The following is an 18,766-nucleotide window of genomic DNA, read 5'->3' as shown; positions in this document are numbered from 1 at the left end:
TTTCATTATTTTTTGCTTCTGCTGCTTTTCCGCTTCTGGTTGAGCTTGTTGTTATCCATTGTTGTGCTTTTGTTTCTGTGTTTGTGCATCTGCTGCTGGTTAATGTTGAGAAAGAAGATGGGTGTTGAGGAAGAAGAGGGGAGGGAGGGGTATTTTCGTCCGAAGGACGATTTTAAAACAAACTGAAACCTTAGGGACCATTTTGTAGCAAAAAAAGACTGGGGACGAAATCGATTTTCGGCCTCTACGTTGGGACCAAAATCATACTTATCCCTATTTCTAATGTATGATATAAATTTTTTATTAGTTAATCTAAATAATAAATGAAATCTAAAAGCTTTATAATTATCCTAAAGCATAGTTTTTAGGTAAAATTAAGATATAAATTCATTCATTGCTTAATTTTGAACATAAAGATAGCGTTTGGAAAAGAGATAGAGACTGAAGACTGAAAGACAAAAACTGAAATAAGTTTCAGTATTGTGTTTGGTGTAAAATTAAAGATAGAGACTGAAATAAGAATGAAATTCTAATTTAATTTGCACAAACGGTAAAGTTGGAATTAATTAATTGAAATAAGATATTTCAGTCTCCGTCTCCAAAAATTCAAGTCTCCTATGTTCCCACTTTTTGGAGGTACTGAAATATTAAAATTTTGGAGATAAAGACTGAAATTTTAATACCAATCTCTGGATCAATAAATATGATACTTAGTTCTAATCTCTCAATTTCCATCCCAGTATCTTAAAACAAATGCTACTGAGATATCTCTCTACTTTGGTATAGTGGTTATACACTTATCTGGTATGCATGAGATCTTAACTCCTAAGTCCGAATTTTATTAGTGTTATATAACCAACAACATCCACAAAGTCTTATCCAAATGGGTAAAATCAACTACATAAATTAAACGATAACAATAATATATTTATTATTCATAGAGCTCGTTTGACTATTTTGCATAGAGTCTTTTAGACCTTCTGATTATAATCAATTGTCCATCTTTAATTTAATCTATCTTTCGAGTTTTTTCCTAAATGTCCAAATGACCTAAAATAAATTCCACTATCTTTTAGACTTGAATATTTTGGAACACCAGTATTTTGGAATTATTGAACCAACCTTCATTAGTCCAACAAAAAAGAAATTTATGTGCAAATTCAACATTCATAATAAACAATTTTTTCTTTTTTTTATGTTTTTCTTATTTCTTTTTGCTCGTGCTTTTCTTCTTTTATTCCAAAATATGTGACTCATATTTTCTGTTAGGATAAAATTCTTTTCTAGATTTGATAATACAATACACATTTTCATTCATTCATATTATTCTCTGCTTTTTTTTGTTCACTATTATGATATCAGACCCATTATGACTTTGTTGACACCCAAAATACAGTTAAAACTTTTAATCCTAATAATCAGTCAACACCATCCTCTCCTCCTTCTTCTTCATCACACACAATGGATATTTCTCAAGATCAATCAAGTCCCTATTATATACATCCTAGCGAAAATTTCATGTATGTGCTTGTTACTCCTATTCTAATAGGAAATAACTATCATTATTGGAGCAGATCTTTCACCATGGTAGTTATTTCCAAAAATAAATATGGTTTTTTCATTGGTACAATATATACCTTCACCACCCCTTCCTGACGATCCTCTCTTTCCAGTCTAAAAACGTTGCAATAACCTCGTTCTTTCCTAACTTTTTCATTCCCTTTTACCATCCATTACTCACAGTGTGATATATTTTAATACTGTTGTCTCTGTTTGAGTTGATCTTAAAGAACAATTTTTTCAGTCAAATCTCTTATGCATAGCAGAATTACAGGAAGTAGTTTACAGCCTAAAATAAGGTACACTTACCGTCACTAACTTCTATACTTCAGAAAAGAGAAAGGGAGAGGAGGGAGAGAGAGAAGGAGAGTGAGAGAGAGAGATCCTCTATTCTTGTTTCTGTGAATAATCCGTTAGTCCAAATATTGTGGACCCAATTCTCACATCTGTACTACCCATTTCAATCTGAAAAGGCAATAAATGTATAAACACATGAATTAGTTACATGATTGACCCATAAAAATAAATAAACAAATTGATACAAGTAATAATTCTTAGTAAATGAATATCAGTTGATCATGACCTGTAAAACTGGTTCAAAAAACAATAAAGGGCACCTCTACTAATTTATCTATATGTAAGTATTTTCTTTTATTGGGTAAATATTTTGAAAATGCTGACATCCAGTTATTTTGTCGATTTTTAGCAAATTGATGGTGGTTCAATATCTAGTGATCTGGGAGCGAAACCTACTCCTCTGTGCGAGTACCAGTTTTCTAAAAGTGTATCAAAGCGTCTTTGATTAGACTAAATTTGAAATTAAAATAAAATAAATTTATGAATTGACAAATAAAACTCAGAAATTAAAGTTTTGAAAACTAAATCAACAATTTTCAAAGAAATTAATGGAAAACAATAAATTACTTTCATTTGAATCAAAGGACTTCAACATGTAAAATTTGAACGCAGAAAGATAAATTGAACAATAAAAGCAAAGAACACTTAAGAGATAAAATCAATTGAAATGTTAAATTTTACAGAAAAATAAATTGAAAGAATAAAGAAGATGGAAGGAACTCTACAGAAAAGTTACTCGATTGCAGACTCTGGGATGTGAGTGTGCTTGAGTGTTTTTCTGAATAAAAGTTCCAACCCTTTTCACTGAAATTTTCTAGTATTTATAAGCTAACCTTACATAACGTTAAATTGAATCACATTAATTACAATTAATTATAATTAAAATAAATTACAATTTTGAAACACAACTGTCCTTGGTAACTGTTCCCGCTACACGATTATAGATATTCCCCATGTGATTAATTATCCACTAACCTTCTCACTTCTTTGACCACTCGACTAAATCTCCGAAAGTCCTTCAAATTGAATCTCCCTCTCGACTTAGCTTCTTCGATTTCGACAAAGTAATTGGAAACAATTTCCGCGTCAGTAATTCCCAAACTTAGCCTCCTAAGCACATTTTCTCGAAAACCCATACTTGGTATTTTTCGATTTGATTATTTCTGATCGAAAATAACTTTTTGATCAACAAATTGCCCCCTTTGATTAATGTGGTTTCCTTTGGTATCATTATCGAAAAGCAAAGCACTTAATCCAAAAACGTCAGTTTTCAAATTAATAATAATTGTCATTTAAACCTTCTACTATCACCAGTCCACTCGACACGTCTCCCAAGAGTCACGCCTTCTCTCTCCACTATTCCATCTTCCTCAAGAAGTTATCTCTTTTTGCATTTTCTCTACAGTAACGGTTACAATAACACTTTAAATCTACCGTTCTTACCTCCATTTAATTTTCCTGAATTCCATCATTCTCTAAACTTTCTTTACAACCTTGAATCTCTTCACAAAACTTTTCAATCTGAGAATGGCTGGCTCTTCCTCACAAATCACCTCTTCTGACAAAGGTAAAGGCCATGCATCAATACCACTACCCCTACCAGCTCTTCGCATTCTCAATCAGATCGATAATGAAATCATTGATGATCCTTACATTCAGTCTAGTGATAATAGGATTTTAATTCCTTTCACAATCGGAACTGACACACATTGCTTCCTCGGACCAATTGAGTCTCTGGAAAAGGTGAACAGGAAGTCTCTTTCTTTCCCCAGTGGTGAAGGGGAAGATTTGCTAATAAACCAATCTTTCAATATTTCCCATTTTATCAACCAAAAGATGTTCAGGAACAACCCAAAAATCAACCCACGAGGATATGACTTTACAGCCTGGTACCGACGTCTCGAACCCACCAAAAGTGCCAGTTGGGGAGCTCTAGGGATTCACAAACTACTGAGACTCTCTCATTTTTCTTTGACTACACATCCTTAGATGATCGGGGCTGTTATATGCTTCTGGAATAGAACCACCAATAATTTCCACCTTCCTTGTGGAATGATTGGAATGTCTCTTCTCGACGTAGCTGCAATCACTGGACTTCCCATTAATTCACCAGATTATACTTCTGAAATGCAACCTGAACATCAATACAACGTTGTTCTGAGCAGCTCTTACAGTGAGTTCATCACCCAAAACATGGGTAGAGAAGGTACCAGAATCATCGATAATGAACATGTAGCTTTCCTGTTCTACTGGTTAAATGTAATTTTATTTTGTTCTCGTAGCGTCCAAATGTCAAAACTTTACCTCTCTTTGGCCATACTTCTCCACAAGGTAAAACTTTCAACCTGGCTAAGCTTCTTTTGGGGCACATCTTCGAGGAACTTGGCCAATTTGTTTGTGACCTACGAGATAACAAGATAATAAGTGCAGGAGGCCCTCTATGGCTTCTTCAATTATGGCTCAACGCCATCTTTGAGAATTTCATGACCAAATCCGAGAGTGGTCATACTGACAAGCAGTATATTGAAGGGTTTTGATTATCTACGTACAAATCCAATTTCCCAAATGCACAATCAGATGAGGATAGGTTTTGGGTTGTTTTCACCCTTTTTCATTCTTGTAAAAATTTTGAAAATGAACAACTGAATTTCACTCCTTTTTTGCGCCGCAACCGAGGCCCTGCTTGGTTAGATCGTTTGCTTTTTCCAAACTCAAATGAAGGAAGTGAACTTGCCAAACGAAGCTGGGCACACCTATTAGCCGTTCAGGTAATCCCCATAGGATTATCTTTACAGAAAAAAAGAAAAATTCAAGATAACTTTGTATGCTCCTCACCTGTCTGCCAGACAATTAGGATTTTCACAAGCCATTCCCAAACCTCAACCTCGAAATGATGACCCTTTTTGTCACTTCCTTCTGACTACCCAAGAAGACTTCGACTCTTGCCTCGCCATGAATCAACAGCGCAGGGATCGTTTTAATTTCATGGAGTATGAATGCAGTTCTTATATTACCAAGTCATGTGTTGAATGTTGGGCTGCCTATTATGCTAGGTACACTCGTACCTTAGAAGACATTCAACAAACTGCAATCCAAATCGCCCCTGTTGCCGAGAGTTCTCCAAAAAGAACTCAGAAAAGAAAAGTTGAAACTCCTCGATCACCACCAGCGAAAAGTAGGAAAACTCCCACTAAAACTTCTCGAAAGGTAACTTTATAATTCTTTTCTTTATTTAAAACATATTTCAACTTTTGTCTTTTAAATCACACTTAATTCTGGATTTCGTATTAGTTGATACTACTTTCATCAATTGAGAGTTCTGAGAAAATCGAACCGACCAACAAAGAAACTCCTGCTGTCTCTTCCCCATCAGAAGATATAATCAATTCTTATTTTGGCCCTCAATTGATCCGCAGGACCAAAACTTCTCAGGTAACACGATCGTCACTACAAACTTTACCTATTTTAACGTAAAATTTAAACTCACAAATGTGTACCTTTTTGTTCTAGCCTGCCCACGTCACTCACTCAGTCACTTCTGCTGAAGAACTTAACCCATTAATTTTGCCACAGCAACGCGGTCAAGAATAGTCAACGTCACACGACTCGATTCAATTTTTAGGACCCAGAGTAATTCCAGCCACTTTTCCACTTTCTTCTCACACAACACAAATAGTGGATCCAACATCCAATCCTTTGCAACATTCCCCAGCAGAAACTCAAAGTATTGAATCGACTTCACCAGAGAATCAGGTTATTCTTTCTGAAAAGAATCTAATAGTTCCTGACTCTGATTCTGCTTCCAAGGCTGCTGACACTACCAATTCAGACTCCTCCAAATCCAAGGTTTCAGAAATTCCACCAGAATTGCAACCAATACCTTCAGACTTGGCACAACTTTAGACTCCTCCAAGACCAAAACCAAGCACGTCAATTATCCCGACAACTCCATCTAGTGCTACCTTGGATGACTTGACTTCTATTTTGAATAAAATCATCCAGGAAACCAAAGTGCCAATACCTGTTCCAGTCATCTCAAGTCCAGTTTCTACAAGACCTCCAATCAAATTGGATCCTGATACTCAGGAACAACTTCGATCGCTCATCAAGTTCTTGGATCATCCTCCTGCCACATGGGTTAATAACCCAATCCTTAATCAACTTTTAACCTCTCTTTTAAGCTCCTCTTTTGAACTCCCAACCAATATTCCCAATTTTGATTTAATTAGAGGATTTAAACAACTCATCGAAGAAAGTGTCGCATTCCATTTTTAATTCCAAGAAATTGAAAATCGAGAAGCCACAGCCGTATCCAGAATTGAAAATTATCAAACAACTGCTTAACCAATCAAAGCTGCTTGTGACGAGTTTGATTTAAATATTGCCCGTGCTATTTCTGTCCAAGCCTTTCATGACCAAGAAGAAGTAAGGCTCGAAGTGGAATTGGCTCTAATTCAAGAACAACTCACTACTCTACGCCAAAATCGGACCACCTTGGCTAGACCTTTGGTTGTAGCTCAGCAAGAACAACATCTCCTTATCCAACAACTTGTCTCGATTGACACTGAGCGAGAGAAAGTCAAACAACAACTTGAGGAGATCCAAACTGATAAATCTAAACAAACTGGGATGCTCACAACTCTGGAAAATAAAAGGACAAAACTGAGCTCTGTTCTGGCTAAATTATTGGCGCCTTAAACTTTTATTTTTATTTTGTAATGACTTTTGTCTCTTTTAAACTTTATGCATGCTGAATTTTCTATGTTTGCCAACAATAGAAAAGTTTTAAATATTTTCCATTAATTGAGCTAATCACCTTTCCTGACTCGATATCTTTAATTTGATAAGTGTTTCCAGAATATGTCCCTATCACTTGATCCCAACTATGGGACCACTTACCAAGAAATCTTGATTTCTTTTCCATTGGTAAAATAACTTTCAAAACCAATTCGCCTGTTTGAAAAGATTTTCTAGAAATTCCAAAAGATTATAACTTTGAGCAATATTTTCTTTCTGTCGAATTATATTCTCTAGTGCTAAGATTCGCTCTGAATCTAACTCATTTAACTCGTCAAACATTGCATTCTAATAATCATCGATTGGCAAATCATTTTGTTTTGATACCCTCAAGGTATTCAAATTAATTTCCAATGGTAATACTGCATCATGGCCATACACCAATTTATAAGGTGAGGTTCCTGTCGAACCTCTTGGTGAATTTCGATAAGCCCATAACACTTGACTTAAAGTCTCATGCCATGTTCGAGGCCTATTCCCAATATGCTTTTTAATCAAGCCTATCAATATCTTGTTTGCTGCTTCAACTTGGCCGTTAGCTTGTGCATAATAAGGAGTCGAAGTGACCATATTAATATTCCTCGAAGCTGCAAAGTTTTTAATTCTTTGACTAGTAAACATAGTTCCTTGGTTAGTACTCAATGTCTGAGGAATTCCAAATCGATGGATAATATTTTCTTCAATAAAGTCAATTATCTCAGTTTGCCCAGCTTCTACTAATGGAATAGCCTCAACCCACTTCGTAAAATAATCAATAGCCACTAAGATAAACTTGTGTTGTCTTGATGAAGGAGGATGAATCAAGCCAATTAGATCCAAAGCCCAACCTCTAAATGGCCATGGCTTTATTATCGAATGTAACTTAGCTGCCGGAATTTGTTGTATCGAGCCATGTTTCTAACATTCCTGACATGCTTTTGTATAATCAATACAATCTTTTATCATAGACGGCCAATATATATGATTTTGATATAACACCCATCTCATTTTCCTTCCTTCCTGATGAGCACCACAAATTCCATTATGAACCTCACCCAGAGCAACATTCTGATCTTCTCGACCCAAACATCTCGACAAACTTCCATCAATCCCTTTTTTATATAACTCATCAGCCAATAAAACAAAGTTCATTGCCTGTAACTTTATTTTTCTATCAATTGCAGTATCGGGATCTTTCAAATACTGAGCAATAAGTTTTCTCTAATCAGAATCCTCCCATTCATCCATACACAGCACTTCTCTTTCACTTGCTGGCACTAAAATTTGATGGATACTAGAAAATTTTCTAATAGTTTCCGGGATAACCCGATATCTTGAAGCAATTTGGGCCAATTCATTAGCAATTTCATTATGAATTCTAGGGACCTTCTGAAAAGAAGTTAACATCTCCCAAGCAGTTACTAAATATTTCTGTAACGTTTCATTGTTACATTTAAACTCCTTTGATAACTGCTTTAAAACCAACTGTGAATCTCCTAGAATTTAAACCTCTAAAGCTCCTTTGTCAATTAAAATTTTGAGACCTAAAATTAAAGCCTCATATTCAGCGACATTATTAGAGCAAGGATACTTTAATTCAAACAAAAATTCTGATGGAACACCCTCAGGTGAAATAATAAGGATTCCAACCCCTGCACCATCTTTGTACTTAGATCCATCAAAATATAATTTCCAATAATTGACCTCTATATCAATAATATTTGCCCCCTGGTCATTCAGACCTTTCGAATTATCCACAAGAAAATCTGCAATGACCTGTCCTTTAACAGCTTTCGTTGGGACATATTGCAAATCGAATTTTGTTAATGCTAACATCCATTTTCCCAAACACCCCCTTAATATAGGGAAACTAAGCATATACTTAACAACATCAGTCTGCGCTATCACCTTTACCGATTTAGCCACCATATAACACTTTAATTTCATACAAGCATGATATAATGACAAACATAATTTTTCAGTCGGTGAATACCTTGTTTCGATATCAGTTAGGACTCGACTAAGGTAATAAACTGCGCGCTCATGCCCATTCTCATCATCTTGAGCTAACATACATCCAATCGAATTCTTAGATGCTGCAATATATAATTTTAAAGGCTTAAATGGACGAACATTCGTCATAATCGGGTCTTTGGCTAAATAAGTTTTGATCGAGTCGAATGCTGACTGATGTTCTGTAGTCCATTCAAATTTCGAACCATTCTTTAATTTTACTAGAGGCGCAAACACCCTGGTTTGATCTGAAAGATTCGAAATGAACCTTCAAAGATAATTAATTTTCTCCAAAAATGATTGTACTTCTTTTTTCGATTTGGGTGCAGACAAAGCTAATATTGCATCTGCTTTATTCTTATCGATAGCTATCCCCTTTTTATGAACGACAAAGCCTAAGAAATTTCCTGCCGATACACCAAAAGCACACTTCAAAGGATTCCTTTTCAATCCTTTTCTCCTCATAGTCAAGAATGCTTTTCTTAAGTGGTCTATATGTTGATTTACATAAATGGATTTGACCATTACGTCATCAATATATACTTCCATAAATTTTCCAATAAACTCATGGAAAATGGCATTCATTGCTCGTTGATATGTCGCTCCAGCATTTTTTAAACCAAAAGGCATAACCACCCATTCATACGTACCTAACGCCCCAAGACAACGGAAAGCAGTTTTAGCCACATCATCCTCCGCAATAAAAATTTGGTTATATCCAGAATAACCGTCCATGAAGCTTAGGATTTTGTTTCCTACTGCAGAATCGATTAACATATCTGCAATTGGCATGAAATACTCATCCTTTGGAGTAGCATTGTTCAATTCTCAAAAATCGATACACACCCTCAATTTTCCATTTTTCTTCATCACTGGAACTATATTCGACACCCACTCTACATAATGAGTGGTTCAAATGAATTTGGCTTTAATCAAGCGTTCTATCTCTTCCTTAATTTTCACATTGATTTCAGGAGCAAAACGTCTAGGGGTCTGTTTCACAGGTCGAGCATTGGGTTTCAATGCTAATCGATGTTCTACTAACAATCGATCAAGACCAGGCATTTCATGGTAGTCCCATGCAAAACAATCCTTAAACTCATATAACAAATCGATAAGATTAGTTCGAAAAGGAACAATAAGACCTTTACAAATATATGTAATTCGAAAATCATCATGAATACCCAAATTAACTTCTTCTAAAGGATCTTGAGATTCAAACCCCTTATAATGATCATCTTCAGTTGTACATTTTTCAAATCCCAAAGGTTCCAAATCATAAATACAATCAAAAGTAAAATCAATAACATCACGAGAAAGAGTAGAAACTTGATCTTTGATTGAATCATCATAACTTTTATTCTCTAAACAATGAGCCTCTGCTATTAAATCGACAGTCCGACTCATATCATTAACTTCATTACAAGTAATAGAAAGATTATTACTAGATTCGACTAGAGGTGTCGAATCAAACATATTACTACTAACAAATCTATTAATCCTGTCTGATTCAACTTTATCAGAAGAATCATCTTTATTTTCTAAATCTTGGAAATTATTTAAATAATTATGCAAAGTTACCAGGTAATCAGAAACTTCCTCAACCTGGTCCATGGTTCAGTCTTCGAGGCCTTCAAGAATCACAATCCCAACCTGTTGATTCATAGGGCATGTCTGGGTAGCACAACTTCACCGACAGTCCCTCCGAAGTCAAATAACAACCTTCAAAATTGTAAGGATTCAGAGATCGATCAACATTTAAAGGCTTCAACTTGCGATTACATATCCTAAAATCGGCATGCATTTGTTCGACATAAAAACTCAAATCTGCTTTGACAATTTCAGGCTTGCCTTCCTCAGTCCATAAAAGCACACTTTGATGCACCGTAGATGGCACCGCACCTACTCCATGAATCCAATCTCTCCCAAGTAAGGCATTATAATTTGCCTTCGATGGCACCACCACAAACACTGAGTGTCTCTCTGACGACCCCACCTTCACAGTTAAGGTAACCAGCCCTCTCGCTGGCGTGAAATTCCCACTAAAATCAATTACAGCAATATTCGTAGGGACCAACTCACTAACATGTTTCCCTACTTTTCCTAGCATCCTTTCAGGCAGGAGACTTATTACTGCCCCACCATCAATCAGTACCTTGTTTATCTTGTAGCCATTCACAACAGCAACAATGTGAAGAGGACGCAAATGAGACATTTTCTTTTCATTAGGGCAAAGGAAGACGCCTGGTTCATCTTATATGCGAATAAAAGAAAAAGCCTCTTCGTCTTCCTGATCATAATCCTCATCCGGATTACCTTCACACTCCCCAAGGTACTCGGTAAGGATTATCGAAATCGTCCCCACCATGTCATCATCTCCTTCGTCGAAGTATTCCTCATCGACATCAACATCTTTATGTTTATCTACCCCAGAAGACTGAGCGATTGCCTTCCCTCTGTCCATCTTGGCTGGTGATGGAATCTCTTTAGGATAAGTCTCTCCATCAGAAGGAAAGACAATTCGGGAATGCACCGAAGGAGTTGCCCCCTTGCTTGCTTCCTTCCCTGTATCAATTTAAAGTTTCTTATTCTGATGGAAACTTCTCTTTCCTCCTCTTCCTCTCGGGTATCCTCTGGCTCGTCCTCGAAAACGGCATACTGATTTTGAGACGGCGCTCTATGTCCCCATTGAGGATTGCGTCGATGTAAGTGATCACGCTTTTGAAACTCTTGACAGTTTCTAATCCACTGAACACCAATAGCCTGAGATCGGCTCAAAGGTGTATCCACATCATGTAGAGGAAATTTTGAACTAGAAGCTTCTACACGTCGAATTGGTTGTCTCTGACATGCTTGTTCCTCCCTGTGGGCTAATTCTTTCTTCATTCTTTCCTTTTCAAAGATTGTCGCCGCTTCAGCATCAAAAACAGCATTACACCGTGGACACAGAGATACATCCCGGTCTTTGATTTTTTGCTGAACCAAGAAGTCCAACAAACCATCCCCTATTCTAGGGTACACAGCTCTTATTTGTGACTCAAAATCATCAAGAGCCACATCAAAATCATAAGACATCCCCACCATATTCACTCCAAAGTAGGGTTCCACATAACTGGCATCAGTTTCGAAGGGATCTACATCAACCTTCATTTCCTTTTTGCCATCATCAAATTTCAAACGTCCTTCCATTATTGCCTCTTGAATCAAATCCCTGAAACGAACACAACTGTTAGTTGAATGACTTGTTACTTGATGAAATTTGCAATAAGGCTTTCCTTTCAAATCCTTCAAGGAAAGTAATGTTCTACCCTCAGGCAAAACCAATTGTTTATCTTTAAGCAACACATCGAAAATCTGATCAGATTTTGATATATAAAAACTATGTTTCTTTCCACTTTTAAGTTTTGAATCATTCGACTTTTCACTACCAGGGAGTTTTTTCAACAAAGAACAAACATATGGAGGGCCCTTCTTGAGTTCGGCCAAATCGACTTCTGTTTCGAAATCAATTTCCTCCTCTAAGGACTCCATGGTTACATAAGCAACCTTCTCCTTTCGAGTAAACGGTTTACTCTTCGACCTCTGTTCGATTCTATATTTTTCTTTCTCCTTTTTCATTAACTTAGTTTGCCGAACCTTTTCAGCCAAATGAGCCAAATCAGGAATATGCACATTAAGCAACTTTCTGTGCATATAGAATCCTAACCCCATAGTTGCTATTTTCACTATCTCATTTTTAGGTAATGTAACATAGCACCTACTTCTAGCATTTTTGAAACATATTAAATAATCATCAATGGTTTCACCATCTTCACGTTTCAAAGCTACTAAATCGGTAATTGCTACGTTCATTTTCCCTCGATAAAACTGAGCGTGAAAAGCAGTTTCCAACTGATTCCATGTTGTAATCGAATTTGGTCTAAGATTCGAAAACCATATAAATGCATCCTTCGTCAATGACGACGGAAAGAATTTCATTTTCAATTTTTCATCATTTGCTAAGTTTCCAATCTCGACCAAATAATGAGCAACATGTTCAGTTGTTGATTCTCCTACTTCTCCAGCAAATTTTATAGTTATTTTCGGATTTTTTACCCCTCTTGGCACTTCAGCCATTTGAATCATTTGGGGAAAAGCCGAGACAAAATATGGCTGATTCATAAAACTAACATTCAATCCAACCCGATTTAACACTTCTTCTATAATTCGGGTGACCTGATAACGATCACCACGCAATCCATGTAAAACATTATCAGCATTCTCATGTCGATGAACTATGCGAGGATTTTCTCGATTTGGAACATGATTTTCATTTTGAAAAATATTTTCCATCCCCTCATTAGTTCCTCGAGCATTATGCCTTTCACCTTCATCATAATCGACGATTCGAGCGATCCTCTCGACTTGTCTAGTAAAACGCTCGAATCTTGATTCATGATCGGCCATCATAGGATTCAGAATTGTAGTAATTTACTGAGTCAATAAATTAACCAAGTCATGATGACTTTCCTCCACTTGTTGTCGATACGCTGCCATTGAACTCGCAGCATTCGAAGTGGAGCCCACATGATACTCACGAGAATACTCAGAGTATTGTTGTGGGTTTTGCATAATATTTACTCCATTTGCATTGCCAAAATGGATAGGCGGGACAAACCCACCCACCGGTGGGGTGTAACCAGCAGGAAGACCATAAGGGGGCCAACCAGCGGTTAATAGAGGTTGAAACGGTGGCGCAGGGCCACGTGGATGTGTATTACGTCCAACATTTCCAGTTTGAATAGTCGTGACGACTATGCTTTCAGTTCCGATTGCACCTTCCGAATGTGAAGACACGTCGGCTTGTTGTACGGATACCAGTATACTATCATTGGTGGAAAAACCACCATTCACATTTGATAATTCATCAGCCATGTGAATGATCTTCCCACTTCGCAATCGCATACACTAAGAAATTACTAGAAAGTAGTTATTTTTGACACACTTCGACTTAAAAACTGTCCCACCGAGCGTGCCAATTTGTTTTGTTGATTTTTAGCAAATCGATGGTGGTTCGATATCTAGTGATATGGGAGCAAAACCTACTCCTCTGTGCGAGTACCAGTTTTCTAAAAGTGTATCAAAGCGTCTTCGATTAGACTAAATTTGAAAATTAAAATAAAATAAATTTATGAATTGACAAATAAAACTCAGAAATTAAAGTTTTAAAAACTAAATCAACAATTTTTAAAGAAATTAAAGGAAAACAATAAATTACCTTCATTTGAATCAAAGGACTTCAACATGTAAAATTTGAACGCAGAAAGATAAATTGAACAATAAAAGCAAAGAACACTTAATAGATAAAATCAATTAAAATGTTAAATTTTACAGGAAAATAAATTGAAAGAATAAAGAAGATGGAAGAAACCCTACAGAAAAGTTACTCGATTGCAGACTCAGAAATTCCCTGGGATGTGAGTGTGCTTGAGTGTTTTTCTGAATAAAAGTTCCAACCCCTTTTCACTAAAATTTTCTAGTATTTATAAGCTAACCTTACATAACAGTAAATTGAATCACATTAATTACAATTAATTATAATTAAAATAAATTACAATTTTAAAACACAACCGCCCTTGGTAACTGTTCCCGTTACACGATTATAGATATTCCCATGTGATTAATTATCCACTAGCCTTCTCACTTCTTTTACCACTCGACCAAATCTCCGAAAGTCCTTCAAATCGAATCTCCCTCTCGACTTAGCTTCTTCGATTTCGACAAAGTAATTGGAAACAATTTCCGCGTCAGCAATTCCCAAACTTAAGCCTCCTAAACACATTTTCTCGAAAATTCATTTGATATTTTTTTATTTGACTATTTCTGATCGAAAATAACTTTTCGATCAACACCAATCATATTTAATCGTAAGAAATATGCCTATCTCACCATAACAATCTCTAACTACTGTTATTACTCAACAAAAGAATTAAAGAACCCCATTTCTAATTAATTAATTATAGCGGTCAATTCCTTCCCTTGAAATATAGAAAGCACTCATAATTGTGAGGAAATCAGATGCAATCATGCAATGAAAAGAAAAAGTAGTTTGTAGTTTGTTGCTGAATAAATTTAGAGCACTAATAACCAATATAATATGGAACTGGTTAAAGTGGTAAGTGCCTTATTCCATTAAATGGAGGCCTCACAGTTTGGGTCTTAGCCGCTTAGGAATGAAAAAAAAAAAATCCTAAATTACTCTAATTCAGTGTCTAAAGACGTAATGTCTCTGTCTATATCTCATATACTAAATACAATTTTGTGTTTTTGCGTTCTATGCTTGTAAACAAGCATAGCTTTAGCGATGGAAAAAAACCTTGGGAGACATCGACAGAGTCAGGTCGAGTCAAATAAAAGGACATGCCCATTGACAGTTCACATTGCTCCTCAGGCATCTCAAGTGGCTTGCAAACTTCAGTTCTGCAATTGGATAGGGTCTGATTTTTCACAGAAGAGAAAGCCTTTTTAACAATAATATAAATTGGAAATTGGACAATGTTTCACAAAATCAATCAAGCTAATGAATACAAAAACACAGGTCAAATTCCAATGAGACTATAGGAAGAGAAGAAATGAGAAATATAACATTGAAATGGAAACGATCCAGTAAATAAGAAATTAGATCATTTTAAGTTTCGGACATAGTATAGAAGCTGTCACCTTAAAGTTCTCTGGAGTTGAGGTGTAGTCAGGCCTCCCTATTGTCATCAAGCCGGAGAACACGAGGTTCGGACAGCTCAATTTTACATGTTTAGCAAGATCAACACGATTGGAAGGATCAATACCAGATTTGGCTGCAAAATTATGAAATCACTTAGACAAGTTGATATTACGTTATTATGTAAGAATAAGAGAAGAGAACCATAATTTGTTTATTTACATTTAGATAAAGTTAGAGAACTATTGTCAAGAAGTCCCCGATAAAGTAATTCAAGAAGGATATGATGCATTTTGAAAAACAAATAATAATGGAGCAGCTGCAATTCTCCAATCTAATAGCTGCTGCAAACTAAAGAAATTTTACCAATATGAAATTATAAGAAAAGAATAAATATCAGTTAAAATGCAGTACAAATAACCCAGGTTTAAAAAAGGCTCTGAAATAGGAAGAAGACAGGTTCACAAAATTTCAGAGATGCAATAACTAAGACTATGCACAAGAAGAATTTTGAGAAACTCATTTAGTTTATGCCAAACTGACATTCTTCTCCACTTGTATCTACTTCCACCAAGACTTCCAGCGGATTTCTTCCAAGGGTTGAAACCATATGGTCAAGTTTATTTGCCACCTGCCAGTCAAAAGGTACAAGAAAAAACACAAAAAAATTGTCAATTGGCAATCGCGTAGTTAGAAAAATTCACAATTCAAAATTTAACTATTATTCATAAAATATAGACCTCATCAAACGAACACACATGAAAATCAACTTATTTTGACTCCAAGTTTACAAGCATAAAGTAGAATAAACAATGGATTCATACCTCCAAGAACTACACCAGAGATTGATTATACAAGTCTTTCTTTACCTTCTGATTGTCGACATTCTCGCTCAAGGCCAAATTTGGAACTTGTTACGGATCGAACCTGTGGATCCTCCACCCGGAAGTCCCTAAACCCGGAATTTCGGGTCGGACCTCTTCCTCCTTTTGGAAGGTCCAAAATCGGCCTACTAAATCCTCTAACCAATATTTAAATTCAAATATTTCCCTATCTTGGCCAAATAAGATAGGATAAGATGAACTATCTCCACCTATATAAAGAGAGCCCCAGACTCCCTCAGGTATGTCACTCATTCCACTCCCCTCATACTTCTTATATCCATTTTGACTTGAGCGTCGGAATATCTTTGTAGGTACCACCCCCTATTGCTCCGATCAGATAATCTGGCGACCGCCCCGACTCACAAATCCCCGATCCAACTCACAACCCGTACCAGAGACATCTTGTACATTGGCGCCATATGTGGGGAACGCAACGTCGTGACGGCATGGCGGATGACCTTGAGGAGCAATCCCCAAGGCATCACCATAACTCACCAACCAGAAGCCCAACTCCCGAGCACTAAGATTTCTGCCTTTGGGTGCAAGACCTCGAGGGCCGAGTCACGACCAAAGAACGGTATCACGCGGAACACGGAAGCCACGCGATTTCCAGAACCTGATCCCACCGTGAAACCAGACACAACAAGTCACCTGAGTGGCGACACAACAAAAGACACGATCGTAGCGTTTTCTGAAACCCAGAACGCCATCACGAAGAAGACGATCGACAATATCGGGAGGCTACGCGTACAAAAAACGAACAGATAATAATGGGAGCCACCCCTTTCACCGAAAAGATCCTAAGAGCAAAGCTTTCCAAGGGCTTCAACAATCCCACGGACATGAAGTACGATGGAACCAAGGATCCCCAGGAACATCTAACGGCCTTCGAAGGCAGGATGAATCTGGAAGGGGCCGCCGACGCGGTCCAATGCAGGACCTTCCCAGTTACCCTGGCTAGACCCGTGATCAAATGGTTTAACACCCTTCTAAACGGCACCATAGCCAACTTTCACGATATTTCGATGAAATTTATGACCCAGTTCACCACCAGAATCACCAAGGCCAAACACCCCATCAGCTTGCTGGGGGTCACCCAAAGGCAGGATGAATCCACGAGAAAATACATGGACCGGTTCAATGACGAGTGCCTAATAGTCGACGGACTAACGGATTCAGTCGCAAGTCTCTGTCTGACCAATGAACTCATGAACGAAGACTTCCGAAAATATCTCACCACCAAATCGGTTTGGACCATGCATGAAATTCAAAGCGTCACAAGGGAATATATAAACGACGAGGAGGTGAGCCAAGTCGTAGCTGGCAACAAATGGCAAAACGGCAACGTGGCACCTCGTCAACCCCCTCCCCCACCACCAAGGAAAAATCAAAAGGAACACTCCAAACCGGCAAACACCAACTGACCCCCTAGAATAAGAAAGTTCTCAAACTACACCCCCCGCCAGCCCCCATCACAGAGATCTACCATCAAATAGCAGAACGAGGCATCCTCCCGAAGGCCCGACAGCTTAAGGAGAGGACAGGCGGCAACAAGAGCCTATATTGCAACTACCACCAGGGATACGGACATAAAATCCAAGACTGTTTCGACTTAAAGGATGCCCTCGAGCAAGCCATCCGAGACGGCAAACTCTCCGAGTTCACTAAATTCATTAGAGAACCGAAACGTGTGGAGAGGGACAGATCACTAGAGTGCGAAGAACGCAACCCAAGGACGCAACGACAAGCACCTCGGGAGAGTCAAAAAATGGATCCCACCATAGTCGTAAACGTCATCACCGGGAAAGACGCTCCAGGAAAATCGAAATCAGCATTGAGAAAAGACCTCAAAATCCTGGCCGTTAGGAATCAAGCTCCGGCTCCCACCGCCACAAAAGCGATTACGTTCTCCCCAGAAGACTGCCAACACGGCACCTCGGCAGAAGACGCCCCGTTCATAATCTCTGCAAAAGTTGGGACAGGGCTGGTCAAAAGAATACTAGTTGACACCAGAGCAGATTCCAACATCCTCTTCGGGGGAGCTTTCGACAAACCCAGGCTCCGAAGCGAGAACCTACAAACCCGCCGTATCAGGGTAACCGGGCTCGTGGATAAATTCCTTAAATCGGACGGCTCCATCGTACTTCCCCTCACCATCGGAATCGGAAGCCAAAGAAAGACCATTCTCTACGAGTTTGTCGTCCTCAAGGACTCCACCGCCTACAACATCATCCTCGGGAAAAAAAAAACCATCAATGACCTCTCCGCGGTCATCTTTACCAAATTCCTACTCATGAAGTTCCAAGCCGACGATGGCACGATCGGCACAATCCACGGAGACCGGAAAATCACAGTAGAATGCGACAATAAAAGCTTAGTGATAAACCCTAATTTTATGGTTTATCTTGTGTTGAATTTAGTGGGTTTTATCAACTTATTCCACATTTATTCAATGAAATAGCATGGTTTTGTAAATTTC

General features: G+C 37.7%; 2 protein-coding genes across 2 annotated transcripts; one reads left to right on the top strand and one right to left on the bottom strand.

The window, feature by feature from the left end:
* LOC107646121 (proline synthase co-transcribed bacterial homolog protein-like) lies at window positions 14,168-16,035 on the bottom strand. Its single transcript, XM_021117301.1, has 3 exons — window positions 15,947-16,035; window positions 15,406-15,539; window positions 14,168-15,182 (listed from the first exon to the last, which is right to left on the bottom strand). The coding sequence occupies exons 1-3, from the start codon at window positions 16,011-16,013 to the stop codon at window positions 14,979-14,981; spliced, it is 405 nt and encodes a 134-aa protein (XP_020972960.1). The 5' UTR covers window positions 16,014-16,035; the 3' UTR covers window positions 14,168-14,978.
* Window positions 17,058-17,711, top strand: LOC107646110. The gene has a single exon (XM_016350307.1). The coding sequence runs from the start codon at window positions 17,058-17,060 to the stop codon at window positions 17,709-17,711; it is 654 nt and encodes a 217-aa protein (XP_016205793.1).

Source organism: Arachis ipaensis, chromosome B01, assembly GCF_000816755.2.
Source record: "Arachis ipaensis cultivar K30076 chromosome B01, Araip1.1, whole genome shotgun sequence".
Classification (NCBI taxonomy): Eukaryota; Viridiplantae; Streptophyta; class Magnoliopsida; order Fabales; family Fabaceae; genus Arachis; species Arachis ipaensis.
This window is presented reverse-complemented; position numbering and strand designations above follow the sequence as displayed.

Coding starts and splice junctions, on each gene's coding strand:
- LOC107646121 (XM_021117301.1), bottom strand. CDS start 16,013: ATGGTTTCAACCCTTGGAAGAAATCCGCTGGAAGTCTTGGTGGAAGTA. Junction 15,540..15,946: donor AGATACAAGTGGAGAAGAAT/GTCAGTTTGGCA, acceptor ATAATTTTGCAG/CCAAATCTGGTATTGATCCT. Junction 15,183..15,405: donor CAACTCCAGAGAACTTTAAG/GTGACAGCTTCT, acceptor GTGAAAAATCAG/ACCCTATCCAATTGCAGAAC.
- LOC107646110 (XM_016350307.1), top strand. CDS start 17,058: ATGGGAGCCACCCCTTTCACCGAAAAGATCCTAAGAGCAAAGCTTTCC.